Genomic DNA, 18,678 nt, shown 5'->3' with positions numbered 1-18,678 from the left:
AACCCTGAACCAAAATGCCAGACGTGAATGTTGCGGGGGGGGGGGGGGGGGATAGAAGAGAAAGGAGAGACCAGACAATGAGAAAATGCTCACATTCTTTACCTGTCTTAGGAAAGGATGTAGATATAAGTTAAATAAATTGATAGGAAAAATTAAACATAACTACTGGTCTAAGTTACCTCAACCAGCAGAAGAATAAAACTAGAATGCATGCATTTTAAAAATAAGAAAATTCAATGTATGCAATCAAAGGCAGAAAGGGAGAAAAATGAAAACAAAATAAAATGGAGAGAGGAAAACATAAAATGGCAGAAGTAGGTCCAAATATGAAACAATTACAACAGATATAAATGGGTTAAACTCACCAAGCAAAATTGAGACTCAGCTTTGGGTAAGGTGGGGGGAGGAAGGGGAGAGAAGATCCAATAATATGTTTTTCCAGGGACACACACTTACAACAAGAAGATAAGGCCAAAAACAACAACAACAAAATGAAATTTTATATATTAGGAAAATATGAACCAAAAAACGCAAGGGTTCCTCAAAAAGATAAACATAGTTACTATATGACCCAGCACTCCGGGGTATGCAGAAGTGAAAACATAGGTTCACACAAAAACTTGTACACGAAGGTCCACAGCAGCATTACTTGTAAGAGCCAAAACAAAAAAAGAAATGACCCAAATGGATAAAGAGAGATTATTTAGCCATAAAAAGGAATGAAATACTGATACGTGACATAACATAGATGAACCTACAAAACATGATCCTGAGTGCAAGAAGCCAGACACAAGGGACGCCTGGGTGGCTCCGTCAGTTAAGCATCTGCCTCTGGCTCAGGTCATGATCCGCCTCAGGTCCTGGGATCGAGCCCCGCATCGGGCTCCTTGCTCAGCGGGGAGCCTGCTTCTCCCTCTGCCTGCAGCTCCCCCTGCTTGTGCTCTCTCTCTCTCTGACAAATAAATAAAATCTTAAAAAAAAAAAAAAAGAAGAAGCCAGACACAAAAGGCCCTGTTTGTGTGATTCCATTTATAGAAAATATCCACGATAGGTAAGTCTGCAGACTGGTGGTTGCCAGGGCCTTTAGGGCTGGGAGGTAGGAAGGAACAGGGACAAGCTGCTTAACATGTGAGGGGTTGGCTTTGGAATGAAGCTAACAGAAGCGTCATAGATCAGAAGAAGGTGCCTGCAATGTCTAAAACCAGCAGGGATTATTCCTACCTAGACTATAAGGATCTTCGCTAACAAGAGAAAGATAGGAAGGAAAAACAGATCAAGGATATGAAAAAGAAATTCACGGACAACAGGAAAATAACCAAGAAATATTCGAAAATATGCTCAAACTCCCTTGAAAACTACAAAGCCAAGTCACATTTCTCAAGTGTCATATTGGCACAAATTAGACAGGTGTCTGACTTGATCATTTTTTTAAGTTTATTTATGTATTTAAGTAATCTCTACGCCCAACATTGGGCTCAAACTCATGACCCCAGGATTAAGAGTCACACACTCCTCTGACTGAGCCAGCCAGGCACCCCAGATGCCTGGTGATTTCTAGTGTTGGGAAGATGTGGGGAAACAGGTACCTCCCAGTGCGTTGGAGGAGTGGAAAAGGAGAGCAATTGGGCAGAACTGGAGGTAAAACCATACAACTGAATGTCTCAAATCGGTTACAAAGAACAAATTGTTCAAATGTATTGACATGAAGAAATGTAAAGTGAATAAAACTAAATAATGCATGGAGGATTCATCTCACTGGGGGGCAGGGGAGAGGACACATAAATAAGATGTTCACAGATGCACAGGAAAAGGTCTGGAACGATGCACCCCCAGAAGGGACTGTCACTTTTTACCACAAAATGTGTATTTGAAATGTTTGCAGAGGACAGAAGAAACTTCTAAGACAATTTTTTAAAGAGTAAACATTGAAATGCAAAACCCATTTTATTTTTAAGATTTTATTTATTCACTTACTTAGTGCAACTGGGGGGAGGGGCAGAGGGAGAGAGAGAATCTCAAGCAGACTCTCTAGCAAGAGCAGAGCCCACCGTAGGGCTGGATCTCAGGACCCTGAGCTCATGACCTGAGCCAAAATCAAGAGTTGGATGCTTACCTGACTGGGCCAACCAGGCACCCCTGCAAAACCATTTTAAAAAGTGGAAGCTACACACTAGATGAGCCTTTTTGCAACTATACAGCTGACAAGCAATCAGCATCTGAACTATAACCCATGAGACCATTACGAATCATCAAGGGAAGGAGCAAAGGATGTGAATGGCCATTCACAGCAGAAACCACAATGGCCAATAAACATGTGAGAAAGATGTGCAATAACAACCAAAGAAATGCAAGTTAAAATCACAGTCCGGTTGAAGAAAAAGTGTAAAGCCGTTGGTACCGAGGGATGGATGGCCTCCTGCCCCATTGGAAGGCTGCGTGCTGATCCAACTGCTGTGGAAGGCAATTTGGCCATATCTGGTAAAGCTGAAGAAACAAAGAGCCCAAAGCCCGGCAAAGACCCAAAGACCGCTTCCACTTACATACGCAAAAGTTGTCACCTGTGAACAAGGAGACATATTCCAGAATGCTCTCTGCACCACGGTTTGTGTCAATAAAAAACTGGAAACTTCCTAAGTACATTTATACAATGTGACATCATGCATCGATCAAAATAAATGAACTAGAGTTAATGTATCAAAGTGGAAAAAAGAATCTTTTTTTCCTGAAGATAGTTTTTTTTTGTTTTTTTGTTTTTGTTTTTCTTTTCTTTTTTTATTTACAGTTAGCCAACACATAGTACATCATTAGTTTTTGGTGTAGCGTTCAATGATTCATTAATTGTATATAACACCCAGTGCTCATCACATCAAAAAAGAATCCCTTAAACAATATTTGGTTTTTTACAAAAAAAGTGACTTAGGGACCATGAAGTAAATCCCAATACGTTTCAAAGAATTTATATATTTTTTAAGATTGTATTTATTTCTTTGAGAGAGAGAGACACAGCGAGAGAGGGAACACAAGCGGCGGAGCGGGAGAGGGAGAAGCAGGCTTCCCGCGGAGCAGGGAGCCCGATGTGGGGCTCGATACAGGACCCTGGGATCATGTCCTGAGCTGATGGCAGACGCTTAACAACTGAGCCACCCAGGCGCCCCTCAAAGAATTTAAATAATCAGGAAATGTTCTGAGACCACAATGCAATTAAGGTAAAAATCAATACCAATGGGTATGGAGTTTTCTTCCGGGGTGAGGAAATGTTCTGGAACAAGATAGTGCAGCTGGTTACATACACTGTACGTGTGCTAAATGCCACTGAACTGTATATTTTTAAAGAAAAATGGTAAATTCTCCGTTATGTGTATTTCACCACAATTTAAAAAAAATCAATAACAAAAAATACCAAGGAAAGTCCCATGTTAATAATACTCCTCTCAACAACTGATAAGTCAAAGGATAAGGCCCAATGGAACTGAGAATACCCAAAGAATGAAAATACAATATATCGAGTTTTCTGAAGTGAAGCTAAAGCCGTGCGCAGAGAGAAATGTATAACTTTAAATTCATTTATTAGAAAAAAAAGGCTGAAAAATCCATGAACATTCAGCCCAGGAAGCTGGAAAAAGCACTGCATATGGAATCCAAAAATAGAAGGAAACAAAGCATCAAACAAGATAAAATTTAAAACCACAATACCCAAAGTCAGTAAAGCCAAAAGTCGTTTCCCTAGAAAGACTGCAAAAACGGAGAACCTCAGGGTAATTCGGAAAAGGGTAACATAACTAACAACGGAAGTCGGCAGTAAAACGGGGACGTCACCACATGCTCGCGGCCACAGACCCGGACCACGAAGCCAGCCAGTCGGAGAAACCGCCGGGCGAATCCAGCCTGAGGCGCAGCCCGGGACCTAACCGCTCGGACACTTCAAATATGCCAACGTCGGGACAAACCTGCAGTCTGAGACACCGTCCTGGCGTGAAGGGGACAAGAGACCTCTCGATGCAACAAGGGACCCCGGATCTTGGGGGGGGGGGACAACAACTGAGAAAGCCCTCGTGCACTGACGGTTGTGCAGGAGGCGCCCGCCGGGCCGACACTTCGGAGAAGCAGACCCCCAGCTGCGACTCGGGCAACAGGCCTGTTCCTTGGCGCCCAGCCCTCCCCTCAGCGGGAGCAGGGCTCGCCGCTCCAGCCCGCGCGCCTCCCGGGCCCTTCGTCAGGCACGTGCGTTTCAGCAGCTGGGGCGCGTGGGCCTGAAGCCTGAGCACGAGAGCTGGCTTTCCAGCTCCGCTACCCGGCCGGGGGGGGGGGGGGAGGGTAAGGCTCGGTGGGGATCCCCTGCGTTCCCCTTGAGCCTCCACATCACCTGCCCGCCCCCCCCCCCACACACCAGCTAGACTAATGGCCCAGACAACACGACCCACCTGCCTGCTCCCTCACCCCTCAGCTGGGCCAGGGAGCCAGTGCTACCAGGCTGCAGGGGTCACAGAGCCACCCGAACACCCCCTCCTGGCTGTTCGCGGGGTCAGTGACTCAGAGAGGGACTGACCTTCATCTGCCTCCCAGGTGGGGGAGGTCAAACTTGGCCGCTCCTGGGGAGAAGCCCCGAATCCCACCCCGCACCTTCGGCTTGCACCTGAGCCCAGGGCGGCGACAGCGGCAGGTCCCCGCGGAGGGTGTGAGCCAGGAGCCAAGCCCCTCGGGGCGCTCACCTGTTGCAGGAGGGGGCGCAGATCACCCGGAGGTCCGCGGGCCGGCCTGAGCCGGAGAGCGCGCGGGAAGCGGCGAGCGGCCGCGGGTGCGGCTTGTTGGCGGGACGCAGCACCTGCTGCCCGGGCCCCGCCGCCCGTGGGCCCCGCCCCGCGGCGCAGGGAGACCCCACCCCTCCGCCCCCCGCCGCGCCGCGCCGCGCACGCAGCGAGCCCCTGGCGTGGGAGCCTGGGCCCGGGTCCAGGGCAGCGCCCCAGGGGAGGCGCGAAGCTCCCCGCGACTTCCTCCGCCAAGGGCATCGAGGCTGTTCGGCGCCCACGTGATGGGGACTCCAAATGGGTCATGTCTCCGTCCCCACTTCCTGCAGAGACCTCACCGCGACGACAGGCCCGCTTCCCCGCCCTGCGGAGGGCTGACCCCCGCTCCCTGGAACTCTGTCTTGCAGGGTTTCTCTTCCCGCTGCCTCGCCGCATTGGGTGGCTGCCGTTAAAAGCTGGGCTCTGGCTCCAGGGGCACCAGACCCCCGTCACCAGGGGAGGATGCTGTGGCGGCCCCATGTCCACCGTTCCGCAGCCGGGCTTGCAGGCCTGTATCGCTTTTCCCAGTCGCCCTTCCCACCTGTGACGCACCGTCCCTTCCTCCTTCCTGCTCAGGGGCTCGACCCACCCTGCGGAGCCATCTGGACAGCACCCACTGACCCAGGGGCCCCGACCCGCCCTCCGTGCGCGGCAGTCACTGTCCTAGACCCTCAACGCGGCCTGGGGACCGCGTTGTACCTGAAGGTACAGCTCTGTACCTTCCTGGAGCAGGTCAACCCTGCCTCGTGCTGGAGCTCTCCCTCGACACCGACGCCCCTGCAGTCTGCCTCACACCCGCGTGCACGCACACACACTCACAGGTGGTAGCTGTCCCCGGGCACACTAGCCGCCCACGTCCCCCCCCCAGCAGCGCCCAGGCAAGGACACGAGGACCAGGGCACAGGTATGCTTTATTACTTCGTCTCCACAATCGATTGTCCTCAAGAATGATTCAGACCCCTTCCCACACATTTATAATTTATGAAGAACCGGTTTATGGGGTTCCAGGTGCTTCCCGAGGAGCCAGCTCGCCTTCCCGAGACCACCGGTCGTTCTGGCCCCCACCGCAGGCCCCCACTCCTCCTCCTGACCCCTGACCTCAGGGAAAAGAGCAGGCGCATCCAAGAGCCTGTCCCACCTGGGTCTCCTGCTGAGAACGGAAATGGGGGTCCCATAGTGGTAAGTCAGCCCTTCCCAAGGCCCCGCCTCCAGGAGGCCAGGTACACTTGGATGAAGAGAACAAGGCACAGGTGTGAAGAGGAAGCAAAGTCAAAAAATGGAGCTGAAGACTGGGGGTCCTCCGATGCAGGTCACCGCCCCTCACCTTTCCTTTCTCCCAGACTTACCCCCAGGCAGTTGGGTCTGGGGTGGGTGGAGGTGGGCGCGGCAGGTGAGTCCACAGCAGAGGGCTGGGGCCAGGAGGTCCTGGCAAGAAGAGGCATGGCCCCCAGCTGTCCACCCCCCAGGGTCCCAGACCAAGCGTCAGGGTTAAAGCCTCACGGCTCCTGCCCCCCTTTCCCGTGGTCCTCAGGCCAGCCTGGCACCTGAGCGGGGCGCTCGTCGGCCCTGCCTCGCGACTCAGCTCCGGTAGCTCTTGAGCAGGTGCCCGGCGATCACCAGCCTCTGGATCTCGCTGGTGCCTTCATAGATCTCGGTGATGCGTGCATCGCGGTAGTGGCGCTCGGCCGGCATCTCTGTCACGTAGCCCATGCCTCCCAGGATCTGGATGGCCTACCGGGGAAAGCGGCCCATCAGGAGGGAAAAGGCCGCGCCAGGGGCAGGATCGGCCACACTGGGGGACCAGCAGGGGCGGGGACGCTAGTCCACTTCCTGCCACTCACCCCCCGGGGGCCTCGCCTGGCGCCCCCCTCTCGCACCGGGACGCTCACCTGGTGGGTGATGGCAGTGGCAGCCTCCGACGCGGCCAGCTTGGCCATTGCCGCTTCCTAGGCACAGGGGACAGTGGGGTCAGAAACTACTTCAGCGGGGAGCCACCGGCACATGGCGCTTCAGCGGGGCCGGTCCTGGGGAGCCTCCCCCTGCAGCAATAAACCCATAGGCCCGAGGAACTGGAACCCCACCCAGACGTCTTGCTCCACACACCAAAGCTCTGGGCCATGCCTGGGGAGACCCCTTCCCCACAGGCACCTTGGTGAAAGGCTTCTTATTATCCTTCAGCATGGCAGCACGCCAGGTCAGCAGCCGGGCGCTCTCCAGGGCCAGGGCCATGTCCGCCAACTTGAACTGCAACAACCCAGCCCCCCACCCCCACCCCACAGCAGTCAGTGGCCGCCCCTCCCTCCAAGGAGGGGGGTGGGAAGAGGAGGGAGAACCTGGGAGCCAGAGAGGAAAGGCCGAGCTGCCCTCCCTCCAGCATCCGGGCCAGGCTCCCCGTTACCTGGATGCTCTGGAGCTTGGTGAGGGGCGCCCCAAAGGCCCTGCGATTCTCAGAGTAGTTCACAGCACAATCGAGTGCGGCCTGGGCGATGCCCAGGGCCTGGGAGGCGATGCCAATGCGCCCCATGTCCAGGGTTTGCTGTGGGGAAGGCCCCGGTCAGTGGCTGGCCAGCTGGGCCCCAGGGCCCCCGGCCCCACCGCCAGGCTCACCATGGCTATCTTGAAGCCCATCCCCGGCTCCCCCAGCAGGCTGTCCTTGGGGATACGACAGTCCTCAAAGATGAGGTTGGCCGTGGATGAGGCCCGGATGCCCAGCTTGTCTTCCTTCTTCCCCAGCGTGAGCCCAGGCGTCGGCATGGGAACCAGGAAGGCACTGATGCCCTGCAAGGCCCAGACTCAGGCAGAGATGTTCTCAGAGACTGGCCCGGCCACACCCCTTACTCAAGGGCGCCAGAGCAAACCGGCCCCTTCCCGCCACCTCCCTCAGACCTCAGCCGGGGCGCCTTCTGCTGGCTGCTTAGGGGAACGTGCAGACTCGGGCCTCAGGCCACCAGCAGGCCAGGGAAGCAAAGGGCCCGCCCCAAGGGGTGTGAGAGCAGGGACAGCTCCACTGAGCCACAGGGAATTCGCATCGAGAAGCTAAGAAACATCTGCGGCCCAGAGGTCTGCCCAACCCTCTCCCCGGGGTCCCCACCTTGTTCTGCAAGGATCTGTCTGTGCTGGCGAAGACGACAACGGCGGAGGCCTCCCAGGAATTGGTGATCCAGGCCTTGGTGCCGTTCAGGACCCATGAGTCCCCCTCTGCTCGGGCAGTGGTGGAGGCGGCTCCCGCGTCGCTGCCGTTCCCTGCCCCCGACACAGATTCAGAAGCCACTGTTGCCGCCAGTGAGCAGGGGACCCAGCCTGGCCCCCAGCTCCAGCACAAAGAATCAGGGTTTGGCTCCCAAGAGGAAGCTCCCAGGCCACACCAGCAACCAGAGAGCTCTCAGAGACTAGTCCAAGAGGGCCTGGGCGGCGGGGGGGCAGAGTGGGGCATCTTCACGCCCAAGAGAGAGCCAGGTGGCCAGAGCTCAGCCCCCACTGCCCACACCGAAGGCCTGTGCCCTTGTGTCTCATGGCCCCGCTCCTGCCTCTGCCCCAGCGGCAACCCAGCTCCAACCCGAGTCTGTCACTCTGATTCTGCACAAGGCACGGGGGCCAACCACGGTCCCACCGTGGTACCTGGTTCACTGAGCGCAAAGCAGCCAATTCTGTCGCCACTGGTAAAAGGGGTGATCCACTGTTGCTTCTGCTCCTTGGAGCCGAACTTCAGGATAGGCCCTAAGTAGAGGGACTGTGGGGGTGGGCAGAAGGGGTGGGTGGGTGGTCAGAGGGGGCCTGTGGACCCCACTCCAAGACCCGACCTGAAAGAACCGAGCCCAGAGGAGGTCGGGGGCTGGGTGCCAAAGCCCGGCCATGCCCAGGACACCAGAACACGTGGCCAGAGTGCCCACCTGCCCACGGGAGCCTCCCTTCCACCTGTGTGTCCCAGGAGTGGGGACTCACGTTGTTGACACTCATGATGACTCCTGTCGAGGCACAGCCCCGGCTGATCTCCTCCATGGCAATGGCGTAGGCCAGGTAATCGAGGCCGGCGCCACTGAACTCCTCAGGCACATCCATGGCCAGAAGCCCAAGTTTGCCCATCTGCTTCACCTGGCCGCAAAGGGAGGATGTCATGGCAAGGGCAGCTGGGGGCCCGTGCCCACCCCGCCCAACTCCAAACCCTCCTGCTCCTGAGCCAGTGCCTGCGGAAACTCGGGCCATGTGGTCCCATCCACCCATCCCCTGATCCCCAAGGCCAGACGCTGAAGACCCAGCCTCAGCTCAGGTCTGCCTGACAGCACCGTGCATCCAAGCTGTTCTGCCCCCACACTCCACACTGGCTCACCTCTGTGTCTGCAGCCACAGCCAGCAAGCAGGCAGAAGGCACAGAAAACCTTCAGGGGCCCCCAGGGTAAGGAGCAGGACAGCACAATGCCATACAGACCTTCTCTCAGCTCTACACACATACCCCTGTCTCCCCACCACAGGGCCTTTGCACATGCTGTTTCCGGTCAGTAATGCCCTTTATCAACTAGTTGTTGTGGTCTCCTTCCCTCCAGATCTCAGCTCAAGCCTCACTTCTTGCAGCTCTCCCAGAACCTGTGCCCCTCCAATGCGGGGCTTATGCAGCTGGAAGTTCACACCTATTACTCTGCTGGTTTGGGTTAAGATCTTTCTCCCGGGGGCGCCTGGGTGGCTCAGTCGTTAAGTGTCTGCCTTCGGCTCGGGTCATGGTCCCAGGGTCCTGGGATCGAGCCCCGCATCGGGCTCCCTGCTCCACGGGAAGCCTGCTTCTCCCTCTCCCACTCCCCCTGCTTGTTTTCCCTCTCTCGCTGTGTCTCTGTCAAATAAATAAATAAAATCTTTAAAAAAAAAAAAAAAATCCTTCTCCCTGACCATGAGGGCCAAGACTGGTTTTTGCTCACTGCGATATTCGCAGTGCCCACGAATGAGTGAATGAATGCTAAGAGCTTGGAGTTTCTGATTTGGAACAACAATAACAGTAACCATCAACCAGCAAGTGCCTACTGTGAGCCAAACTCCGCATCTGAGTCTCTCCAGACCTCAGACACATAGAGCAACCTGCTCAGGGCCAGAGCTCATGAATAATGCGGCCGGACCGCACCCCGGTGACTCCAGGGTCACAACCAGCTCAGCACAGCGACCAGCTCCGCCCCTCTGACCTGGGACAGGTGAGCCTGCATTCTGGGGGACCGACACGGACCACACAGAACCTACTGAGCTTCAAAAGGAAGCAACTAAAACCAAGTGCCCGTGGGGAGCGGCTGGGGGCACGAGGAGAAGGGCAGCGCTGCTTTCCAAGAGCCCCTCGGTGTCATTTGATTCCTGGAACCACGTTCTTACACTATTTGGACTTAAAAAAGCAAACATAAGAATTTTCACAATATTTTCTCATTTTTCTATAATTAATATTACTTCCATGATTGTAAGTGCTGCACCCCCTTCGCAAATAGCACCTGCGTCACGGGACTGTTGAAGGACTGAGAAAATGCATATCAAGTGCGGAGCCCGGCGCCTGGCGCAAGTGGGACGATGGGTGAACGCACTTCCCATCACGAAGTGGCTGACAAGTGGTCACCTGGACTAGGGTGAGCGGGATGAGGAGCACTCCCATCATGATTTACACGCCCCTCTGTGGAATTCTTACCAGACTCTGCCCTGAACTGTTCCCATAGGAAACCCTCCTACAAGCCTCCACGCTTGGGGTGGCCTTACTCCCCCCTCAGTGTCTCCCGAAAACACCTGGGGTGGGGGGGGCAGACACTTCTTGTCCCCGGGGTGGCACTGACCTACCGAGCCCACAGAGCTGATGGCGCCCTGTGGCCACAAGAGGGCAGACGCGGGTGCCTCTGCAGAGGAGATGCCGTTAAGGATCGTGGATTCTCCAGGGGGACCCAATGGCATCTCAAGGGTCCTTACAAGGGGAAGAGGGAGACAAGGAGAACGAGAGGTGACAGTGGAAGCAGGTGTCAGAGTGACCCTAGTGCTGGCTGGAAGGGGGTCACAGGCGGGTAGCGCAGGCGGCCTCCACATGCTGGAAGGGGCAGGACATGGACCCTTCTCCACAACCACCAGCGTGCTGATTTCGGCCCAGCGAGACCCACTTTGGATTTCCAACCTCCAGGAACTGTCGGATAATAAGCCGCTGTCGTTTTAAGCTGCTAGTCTCTAGTCTGTGGTCATTTGTCACAACAGCGCAAGAGGAAACTGACAGTTTCTGAGCCTGGGTGACTTAGTTAAGCGTCGGACTCTTCATTTCCGCTCAGGTCATGATCTCAGGGTCACGGGATCGAGCCCCGGGTTGGGCCCCGCGCTTGGCACGGAGCCTGCTTACGACTCTCCCCCGCCCACAACCTGTCCCTACTGCTCACGCTCTGTCTTAAAAAAAGAGGGGGGACTCAGAGGTACCCCAGATGTGTCACTTTGAGAATCTCGAAAAAGACAAACATTCTGTGGTGACCACACGGCTGCAGCGGGAGGGGTGGGCCTGCTCAGAGGCACTGCAGCACGGCGGCGGGCTGTGGTCTACACAGCACCGTATCTCATCCCACGTGGGGGCTCACAGGGCTCGGTGCCAGCACGAGCGGGGCCTCAAAACAGAAACCGTCAGACTCACCCTTCCAGGCAGCCAACAGACCCACGCCAGGGGGAACGCGGCCTTGCGCTGGGGAAGGCGGTGTGGGGTCAGGAGCCTGGGCCACACTCCCCGGGGGCTGGAAGCACGCGGGCCTCCAGGATACACGCGCAGGCCTCGATGGGTGCCTTGCCGGAAGGCTCTCTCTGGCCTCCCGGCAAAACTGTCCCATGCTGCAGGTGCTACCCAACCTCCTCTTCATCTCACAGCCCTTCATGGTACATCCCTGGAATGAAGGACGGAGTCGTCCCACACCCCACAACTCCACTTCACCCCAATTAACAAAAAGGGAACCGAAATCCCCAGGTGGGGTGTGGGCGGAGTGAGGATGATCCGTCTTCCTTCTGCAGGCGGGGGGGAGCTCCACAGAGAGGCGACTCCTCCGGGACATAGGACGTCAAGCCACGTCCAGGCCATAAAGAAGCCAGAGCTTGGGGGCCCTCTCCCCTTGACTGCGCCCCCCCACCGGCTCTCCTGAAGGTTCTCACTGCAGGAGCTCACTGCACCCCGACCAGTCACTCCCCTCAAGTCTCACCCAGGTCCACTCTGCCCCCACTACTTGCCACCAGGGTTTGCTTGAAAAGCTTCCAGCTCCAGCTTGCTGGAGGGCAGGAGCTCGCCCACACTGGACCCAGAGCCTGGACGCAATCCGGCTCACCCAATTTCATCAGTGATGCCCGGCTCTGCTTTTCCCAACCTTTCTACTCAGAAAGCCCAGGGGCGCCTGGGTGGCTCAGTAGGTGAAGCATCTGCCTTCAGCTCAGGTCATGATCCCAGCGTCCTGGGATCAAGCCCAGCATCGGGCTCCCTGCTCAGCGGGGAGCCTGCTTCTCCCTCTCCCTCTGCTGCTCCCCCTGCTTGTGCTCTCTCTCTCTGACAAATAAATAAATAAATCCTTAAAAAGAAAAGAAAAGAGGTCACCAGATCCCTGGCATGATGCTACAGCCAGCTCGCAGGAACGTTCTAGGGAAAACACAGAGACAGAACAATGCTGGTGGTGTGTCCGGGCAAATGGACCGGCGGCGGGGGAGAGAGCCAGCCTGGCAGCGCAGGGAAGAGATGGCAGCATGGAAAAGAGAAAGAGACCGGGGACAAGACGCAAAGCAGCGGAAACAGGAAGAACATGTGTGTCCTTCCCGCTGGGGAACGTTGAGCGGGCACTTCCTAGAGACGCACCGCCGTAAGGCGCCCCCGGAGCTTACGCCTTCGCAGAATCAAACGTATCCTGAGTTTGCATGAGCTCAACACAGTCAAAACTGACTCCCTTCAAAGGATCCGAACTCCTCCCTTGCCGGAGATTTGCTGCTTATTCAAGGGAGAGAAGCCCTGTTTGCCGCCGCCTCGAGTGTCCGCTGGTGGCCGGCGGGTCCTACGTGCTGGGCCAGGACGGCCACGCGGCGTCACCTCGCCTCCCCGCTCGGTCAGCAACCCCGCTGCGGACTGTCGGGCTCTTCCCAAGAGCACGGGGTCGTGTGGACAGGGACGTGCGGGTGTGCGCAGGAAGCCGACCGCCCGAGACAGCACAAAGCACTGTGCTGAGGCCAGCCACAGAGTCGCCGTGAGGAACAGGATGCTCCCAGGACACAGATGGAGGAATGCGCTTGGGACAGAGGGGAGGCGGCATTCGGGACACACTTCCAGGGTGGAATTAACAGGACTCAGTGGGTAGGAGGAAGAAGACAACGGGGCATGGTTCTAGAGGTTTCTATGTGGCTAACTGGGTCAGGGAAGCACCATCACCGGAGAGAGAGCACGACAAGGAAGAGTGGGTCTTGCACCTGCTCTACTAAAGTTATTCAATAAACAGTCACCAAGTGAAGGAGAAGAAACGGGGCTTGGTTTTTTGTTTTGTTTCGTTTTTAAAGTAGGCTCCACACCCCAACATGGGGCTCGAACTCATGACCCTGAGATCAAGAGTCGCACGCTCTACTGACTGAGCCCGCCAGGCCAGGGGCCCAGTTTACACAATAGATATACAGCCCCCACGTGCTGGAAGGCTGGTGAGTCCAAAATCAGTTGAAACACCGTTTTATTTCTTATTTCCCTTTATAACAAAGTAACATTGTAAATTTTCCTGTTTCCTTTCTTCTTCTTCTTCTTTTTTTTTTTTTGGTTTGAATACAGGAAAACTGAAGCTCAGTGTAGGTTCCCAAACCAGCCAAGCAAGCAGAAATTGGCACTAGCCTTCCACCTAATTCTTGGCCTCCCTCAATTCTTCTCCCCTTGAATCTTCCCCCATGAACCCACTTTCTCTGGGGGAACCGGGTGGACAAAAAATTCTTCAGGAAAAAATATTAGAAATCACTAACTAAGCACCTACTATAGGCCAGGCGGGTGCTCAGGGATCTGTATCTGGCTCCTCCCATCCTACCTGTGGGGCTGTTAGGCAAGAAACTTAACCTCTGGCTTCAGTTTTTTCATCTAAACACTGAGGACACTTTGAGTAACTTCCCCAGAGTGTTGTGCTGAAGACATAATGCAAGCACCTGGAATACAGTAACCCCCAAATGATAGCTATTCCTGTTCTTATCACCGTTTTATTGGGTAACGTTCAGTGGTATTATTTTGATTTGGGCAACCTGCCATATTATCTGTGGGTCTAGTTCTCTGATCCCTCTGCCCGCGTAAGCCCTGGATTCCCTTCGGTACCTGGGAGCTGAGCGCCATCCAGAGTAACAGAGCCGGGGACAAAAGCACAAATCCAGCAGGCTTCCATCTGCCACGAAGGGAAGCAAACACGGATTAACCTCCGCGTCCCATCAGCCGCCAAGACAAGAGTCCGGGGCACGGGAGGGGTGGTGGCAAGATCAGAAGATGAGGCACAGCTCCTCCCTAGCTCTACAACCCCATACCATTCAAACAGTGGCTCCTTCGTCATCTCCGAAAAGGGGAAAGTGCAAGCCGGATGCGTGATCAGCGACACGAAAACACCTAGACCAACACAGACCCAAAGACAGACGCCATCACAACTCGGAGCTACGGCCGTGCCCTGGGCGAGTCCTGATGAGCTCTCCTGGCTTCCAGAGGGAGGGAGGCTGATGCCGTGGCCTCCTCCCTCCACACCTGTGTCTGCCACTGCTCCGAGGGGTAGCTTGCAAACTCCCAAGCCCCAGGAAGCAAGGAGGAGATGATAAAGCCAGAGGACTAGATCGGAGGAGATGATAAAGCCAGAGGACTAGATCGGAGGAGATGATAAAGCCAGAGGACTAGATCGGAGGAGATGATAAAGCCAGAGGACTAGATCGGAGGAGATGATAAAGCCAGAGGACTAGATCAGAGGAGCTTGGGGGAAAAAAGTCTGTTTCTACTGCCAGCTTTCTTGCCCAGAGCAAATCTAGGCCTGTCATCTTAGTAAGAATTTGAGGGAACAGAGGAATAGCGGAGGAAAAGTAAATCAAGCCGTCTGTCTTTTGGTAGGAAAAGCCCCAACACACAGCCATGTCTCAGGCAACTGCTCTGGGGGCAACGTCTTGAAACTCCTCTCGGCTTGTTCCCATCCTCTGCTCACCGAGAGCTGGAGTTTGGTCACATCTCCATTAATGGCACTGAACGGTAAAGGGAACGTGCTGGGTGGGGTCACAGAGCGGAGGGCAGAAGGGTAGTTTAGGCCCTTGACGGGAATATTCCCAACAAGAACAGGCCTTCCCTGCCCGCCAGCCGGGCTTCTGGGCCAACCTCGGGGAAACTGGATGGAGAAGGAGGTCCTGGAGCCAGCCAGGCTTGGGATGTGAATTCTAGCGCACAAATCGGTAACCTTGGAAAATCACTTAACCCCCCCTCTGCCTCAAATTTCTCAACTGTAATAAAAACAATCATAGTATTGCCAGTTCCCATGTCCCCAGGAGCAGGAGGCACCAGAATTCGACATGTGTTGGCTCATTTAATCCTGGCAAGCATTCTAGAAGCCAAATGGGGATCAGATTTGCAGGTGAGGATGTCCTCAGACCTAGCCAGGATGACCCAAAAGTTACCCGAAGTTACCCAAACAGCGTCAGTGCCCGGATTGCCATCTGCCCACCTCACTCGGAGCTCTCCGTGTGTCACCACAGTCCGGGCATGGTGCCCAAGACGCTGTGAACAGCACGGTATTTTCTAAGCTGGAAAAGTGGCCCCAGAGCCCAGGAAACATGAAATGGCAATCAGAAAACTCTGGAACTCCTTAGAGTGACAAACAGGCCAGGAGAAGAGGCCAGAAAGATTTACACCTCCACAAATCCTTTACTGAACAAATATTTGTTGGATATTTATGCCATGTGCCACAGGGCTTGCCAGGCCCCGGGGATCCAGCAGAAACATCTTACCCAGGAAATGACAGAGGAGCTGACTGCAAGGGAAACACACAGAGGCACGGAAGGAGCACGCTCCCTGGGGTCTCAGGGTCGGGCAGAAGAGCTGGGCCTCGGCCCTCACTCGGCATCTCATTAGCTCCATGACCTGGGGCACAATATTTAACACCCCCTCCCCCAGTTCATGTGAGTTCACCAACTATCCAGCAGGGTATGTGATACTTGGACCCTCACCTCACAGGTTGATTGTGAGATGCAGATGGGCTGGCACACCTCGAGGGGCCCAGAACCGGGCCTAGCCCCCGGAGGGCATCCTGCAAGCGCTAACTGTGGCTAGCAGCACAATGCCTGGCCCACGGTAAGTACAACGCCCACCCACCATTATGACTGTTACTGCGGAAGTTAAATCCGGGCAACAGGCCTCGTGCTGGATGAAGGAAACCTCCAGAGCATCTTCTGGGTTCCAGGACCCACCTTAGGATTCCTGGCTTGGAGTCTCAGTGCCTCTGGCTGTCCCTGTCACCGCCAGTCCCGCAGTGGCTGGCAGACCACCACAGGGGGCTGCTGAGGTTGGAACTCTCACCTGGGCTGCCGGGAAGCGATGTTCCTTGTCCATCTGGGCTGCAATGGGAACCAACTCCTTCTCAGCAAATTCCCGGCACGTCTGGCGCAGCATCTGGTGCGTCTCTGGCAGCTCCACAGACTGGTAGATAGTATGTAACCGACGCCAGGCCCGAGGATGCAGAGCTGTGGGCAGGAAGAACAGGTAGTAGTGGGAGGGGAATGCAGGCGGTCCTGCTGCATGATCATCATGGTAATGGCCATCCAGTGACTCAGTGGGCCTACCCCAGGGATGATTTTGCCCCCCGGAAGATATCTGGCAACGTCTGCAAACATTTCTGGTAGTTGTAGGGTGGAATGCTCTTACTATGGAGTGGGTAGAGGCCAGGGATACTGCCTAATACCCTACGAGGTACAGGACAGACCCCACAACAAAGAATTATCGGCCCAAAATGTCAATAGCGCGCTGTTGAGAAACCCACACCAACTGAATGTTTCTTCCACTTGCTACACAACTATCCCAGTCGATCTTCAGGACGACACCAGTCGTACTAAGACCACAGCTTTGCCACCTTAGGCAAGGATCTTTTTTTTTTTTAAGATTTTATTTATTTATTTGAGAGAGAGAATGAGAGAGAGAGCAGGAGAGGGGGGAGGGTCAGAGGGAGAAGCAGACTCCCCGCCGAGCAGGGAGCCCGATGTGGGACTCAATCCCGGGACTCCAGGATCATGACCTGAGCCGAAGGCAGTCGCTTAACCAACTGAGCCACCCAGGCGCCCTTAGGCAAGGATCTTAACTTCACTGAGCCTCCGTGCCTAGAAAACCTGGTGGCCAGCAGTACTGAGCTCCTGGGGGTGGGAGGGTGAAAGAGATGCTGACTGCAGCACCAGCACAGGGCCTGGCAGACACAGCCCTCCACGGGGGTCCCCTTACTGTTGTCCTGCAGGCAAAGGAAGCCCTGGCCACGTGAGAGACATAAGCTGGGAAAGCGCGGTATGAAATAATCAACAAGCCCCAACAGTTACTGAAAGCCATCTGACAGGCGCTGTGCTGAGTGTTTTACCCAGCCTGCGTGCGATCTGATCCTTGTAACAACTCCACAAGAACAGGGACACATCGCTGGGGCCATTTTACACACGGGCCAAATCCGGCGGACGGGCCGAGCGTCTCGCCCAAGGTCACAGACGCAGAGTCTGGGTTCAGACCCAGGCCTGGCTCGGGAGGACGGGCGCCCCTGGGCCTCCGCGGGCGAGGAACTGAGCGGGGGTTGGGGGGGCAGTGCGGGCGCGGGTCGGAGCGGGAGCCGGGGCCGTGCAGGCGCCAGCAGCGGCCCAAGTGGGGCAAAGGCCGCGCGCGCTCCCGGAGAGGGTGCCGTCCGGCCGCCGGGACTCGAGCCCGCTCGGCCGGCCCGGGCCGCCGCCGCCCCGCTGTGCAGAGCCGGAGCGCACTCACCTCCGCGGCTGGGGCCGCAGGCCCGGGCGAGCAGCGTGGCGGCCATGGACGCGGACGCGGCGCGGGGTTTCTGTTCGGCGACCTCCGGCGGGAGCGCACCGGTTCCGGGCCGCGGGGGGCGGGCCAGGGCGGCCGACACGCCCCCTAGCCCCGGGGGCAGGTCCCGGCCCCGCCTCCCTCCCCGGAGCGCTCAAAGCGCGCTCCGGCGTTTGCGAGGTCTCCGCGGTCCGCCCTCATCCTTTCTCCAAACCCTCGGACGGTGGCCCATCTCTCCTAAAATCCAATTCCGCGGCCTAAAATGCTCCATATGACCAACCTGCGCCTACCTCTCACGCCCCGTGCCCACCGTGCCCTCGCTGTCTTTGCTGCAGCCGCTCAAGGCAGCTCCAACACTCCGGCTTGTTCTTGCCTCCGCGACTTCGCAATCCCTGTTCCTCTACCTGGAAGGCTCCTTCCCTCCATCCAGGTCTCACTCTGACCACACATTCTCCACCCCAGCGTTTGTTTTATTTATTCCTGGCACTCAGCGTCTGACATCTTCTCGACTCCTCCCTCTAGTCTGTGAGCTCCGAGAGGCACAAGGATCTTGTCTTGCCCTGATGCTCGATATTCAGCCCCAGCGAATTGGGCTGCGTGGGAGGGGGGATCTCTCTCCTCCAGAAGTTGTGCAGGTGGGGTGGAGCTGTCACCCCCTTATTCCACTGTAGTCCCATCTGTTTCACCCCCAGTCGTGGGGCAGAGCCCATTTGGGAGCAGCGGGCACTGCCCCCAATGCCATGCATTTGGCATCCTCATCAAGACACCTTGACCCTCCCCAGGAAACTGGCGACTCCAGTGCCCTGACAAGGGTCTTCCCTCAGCACAAGCATGAGTCAGACTTCCACACCCTCCCGGGCACCCACACATCCCTCTATCCATCTTTACGCCTCTGTAACTCAGCCAGGCACCTGTCCCCAC

At 56.0% G+C, this 18,678-nt stretch overlaps 1 protein-coding gene across 3 annotated transcripts; it reads right to left on the bottom strand.

The window, feature by feature from the left end:
• Positions 1–5,676: 5,676 nt before the first annotated feature.
• Positions 5,677–17,874, bottom strand: ACADS (acyl-CoA dehydrogenase short chain). 3 transcript variants are annotated; one of them, XM_045887492.3, is made up of 10 exons: positions 17,722–17,874; positions 16,291–16,454; positions 8,727–8,876; positions 8,403–8,514; positions 7,876–8,027; positions 7,392–7,562; positions 7,183–7,320; positions 6,933–7,028; positions 6,674–6,730; positions 5,677–6,515 (listed from the first exon to the last, which is right to left on the bottom strand). In XM_045887492.3, exons 1-10 carry the CDS (start codon positions 17,765–17,767, stop codon positions 6,363–6,365), a joined length of 1,239 nt encoding a protein of 412 aa, XP_045743448.1. In that variant the 5' UTR covers positions 17,768–17,874; the 3' UTR covers positions 5,677–6,362. The 3 variants fall into 3 exon arrangements, with proteins under 3 accessions (XP_045743448.1, XP_064434573.1, XP_064434574.1); XM_064578503.1 differs by lacking the exon at positions 17,722–17,874 and adding an exon at positions 14,071–14,137 and having other exon boundaries at positions 16,291–16,423; XM_064578504.1 differs by lacking the exons at positions 16,291–16,454; positions 17,722–17,874 and adding an exon at positions 14,071–14,103.
• Between the last annotated feature and the right edge of the window lie 804 nt (positions 17,875–18,678).

This window comes from Mirounga angustirostris, unplaced genomic scaffold, assembly GCF_029215605.1.
Source record: "Mirounga angustirostris isolate CCGP_5_RB_7025 unplaced genomic scaffold, mMirAng1.0.hap1 SCAF_14, whole genome shotgun sequence".
Classification (NCBI taxonomy): domain Eukaryota; kingdom Metazoa; phylum Chordata; class Mammalia; order Carnivora; family Phocidae; genus Mirounga; species Mirounga angustirostris.
This window is presented reverse-complemented; position numbering and strand designations above follow the sequence as displayed.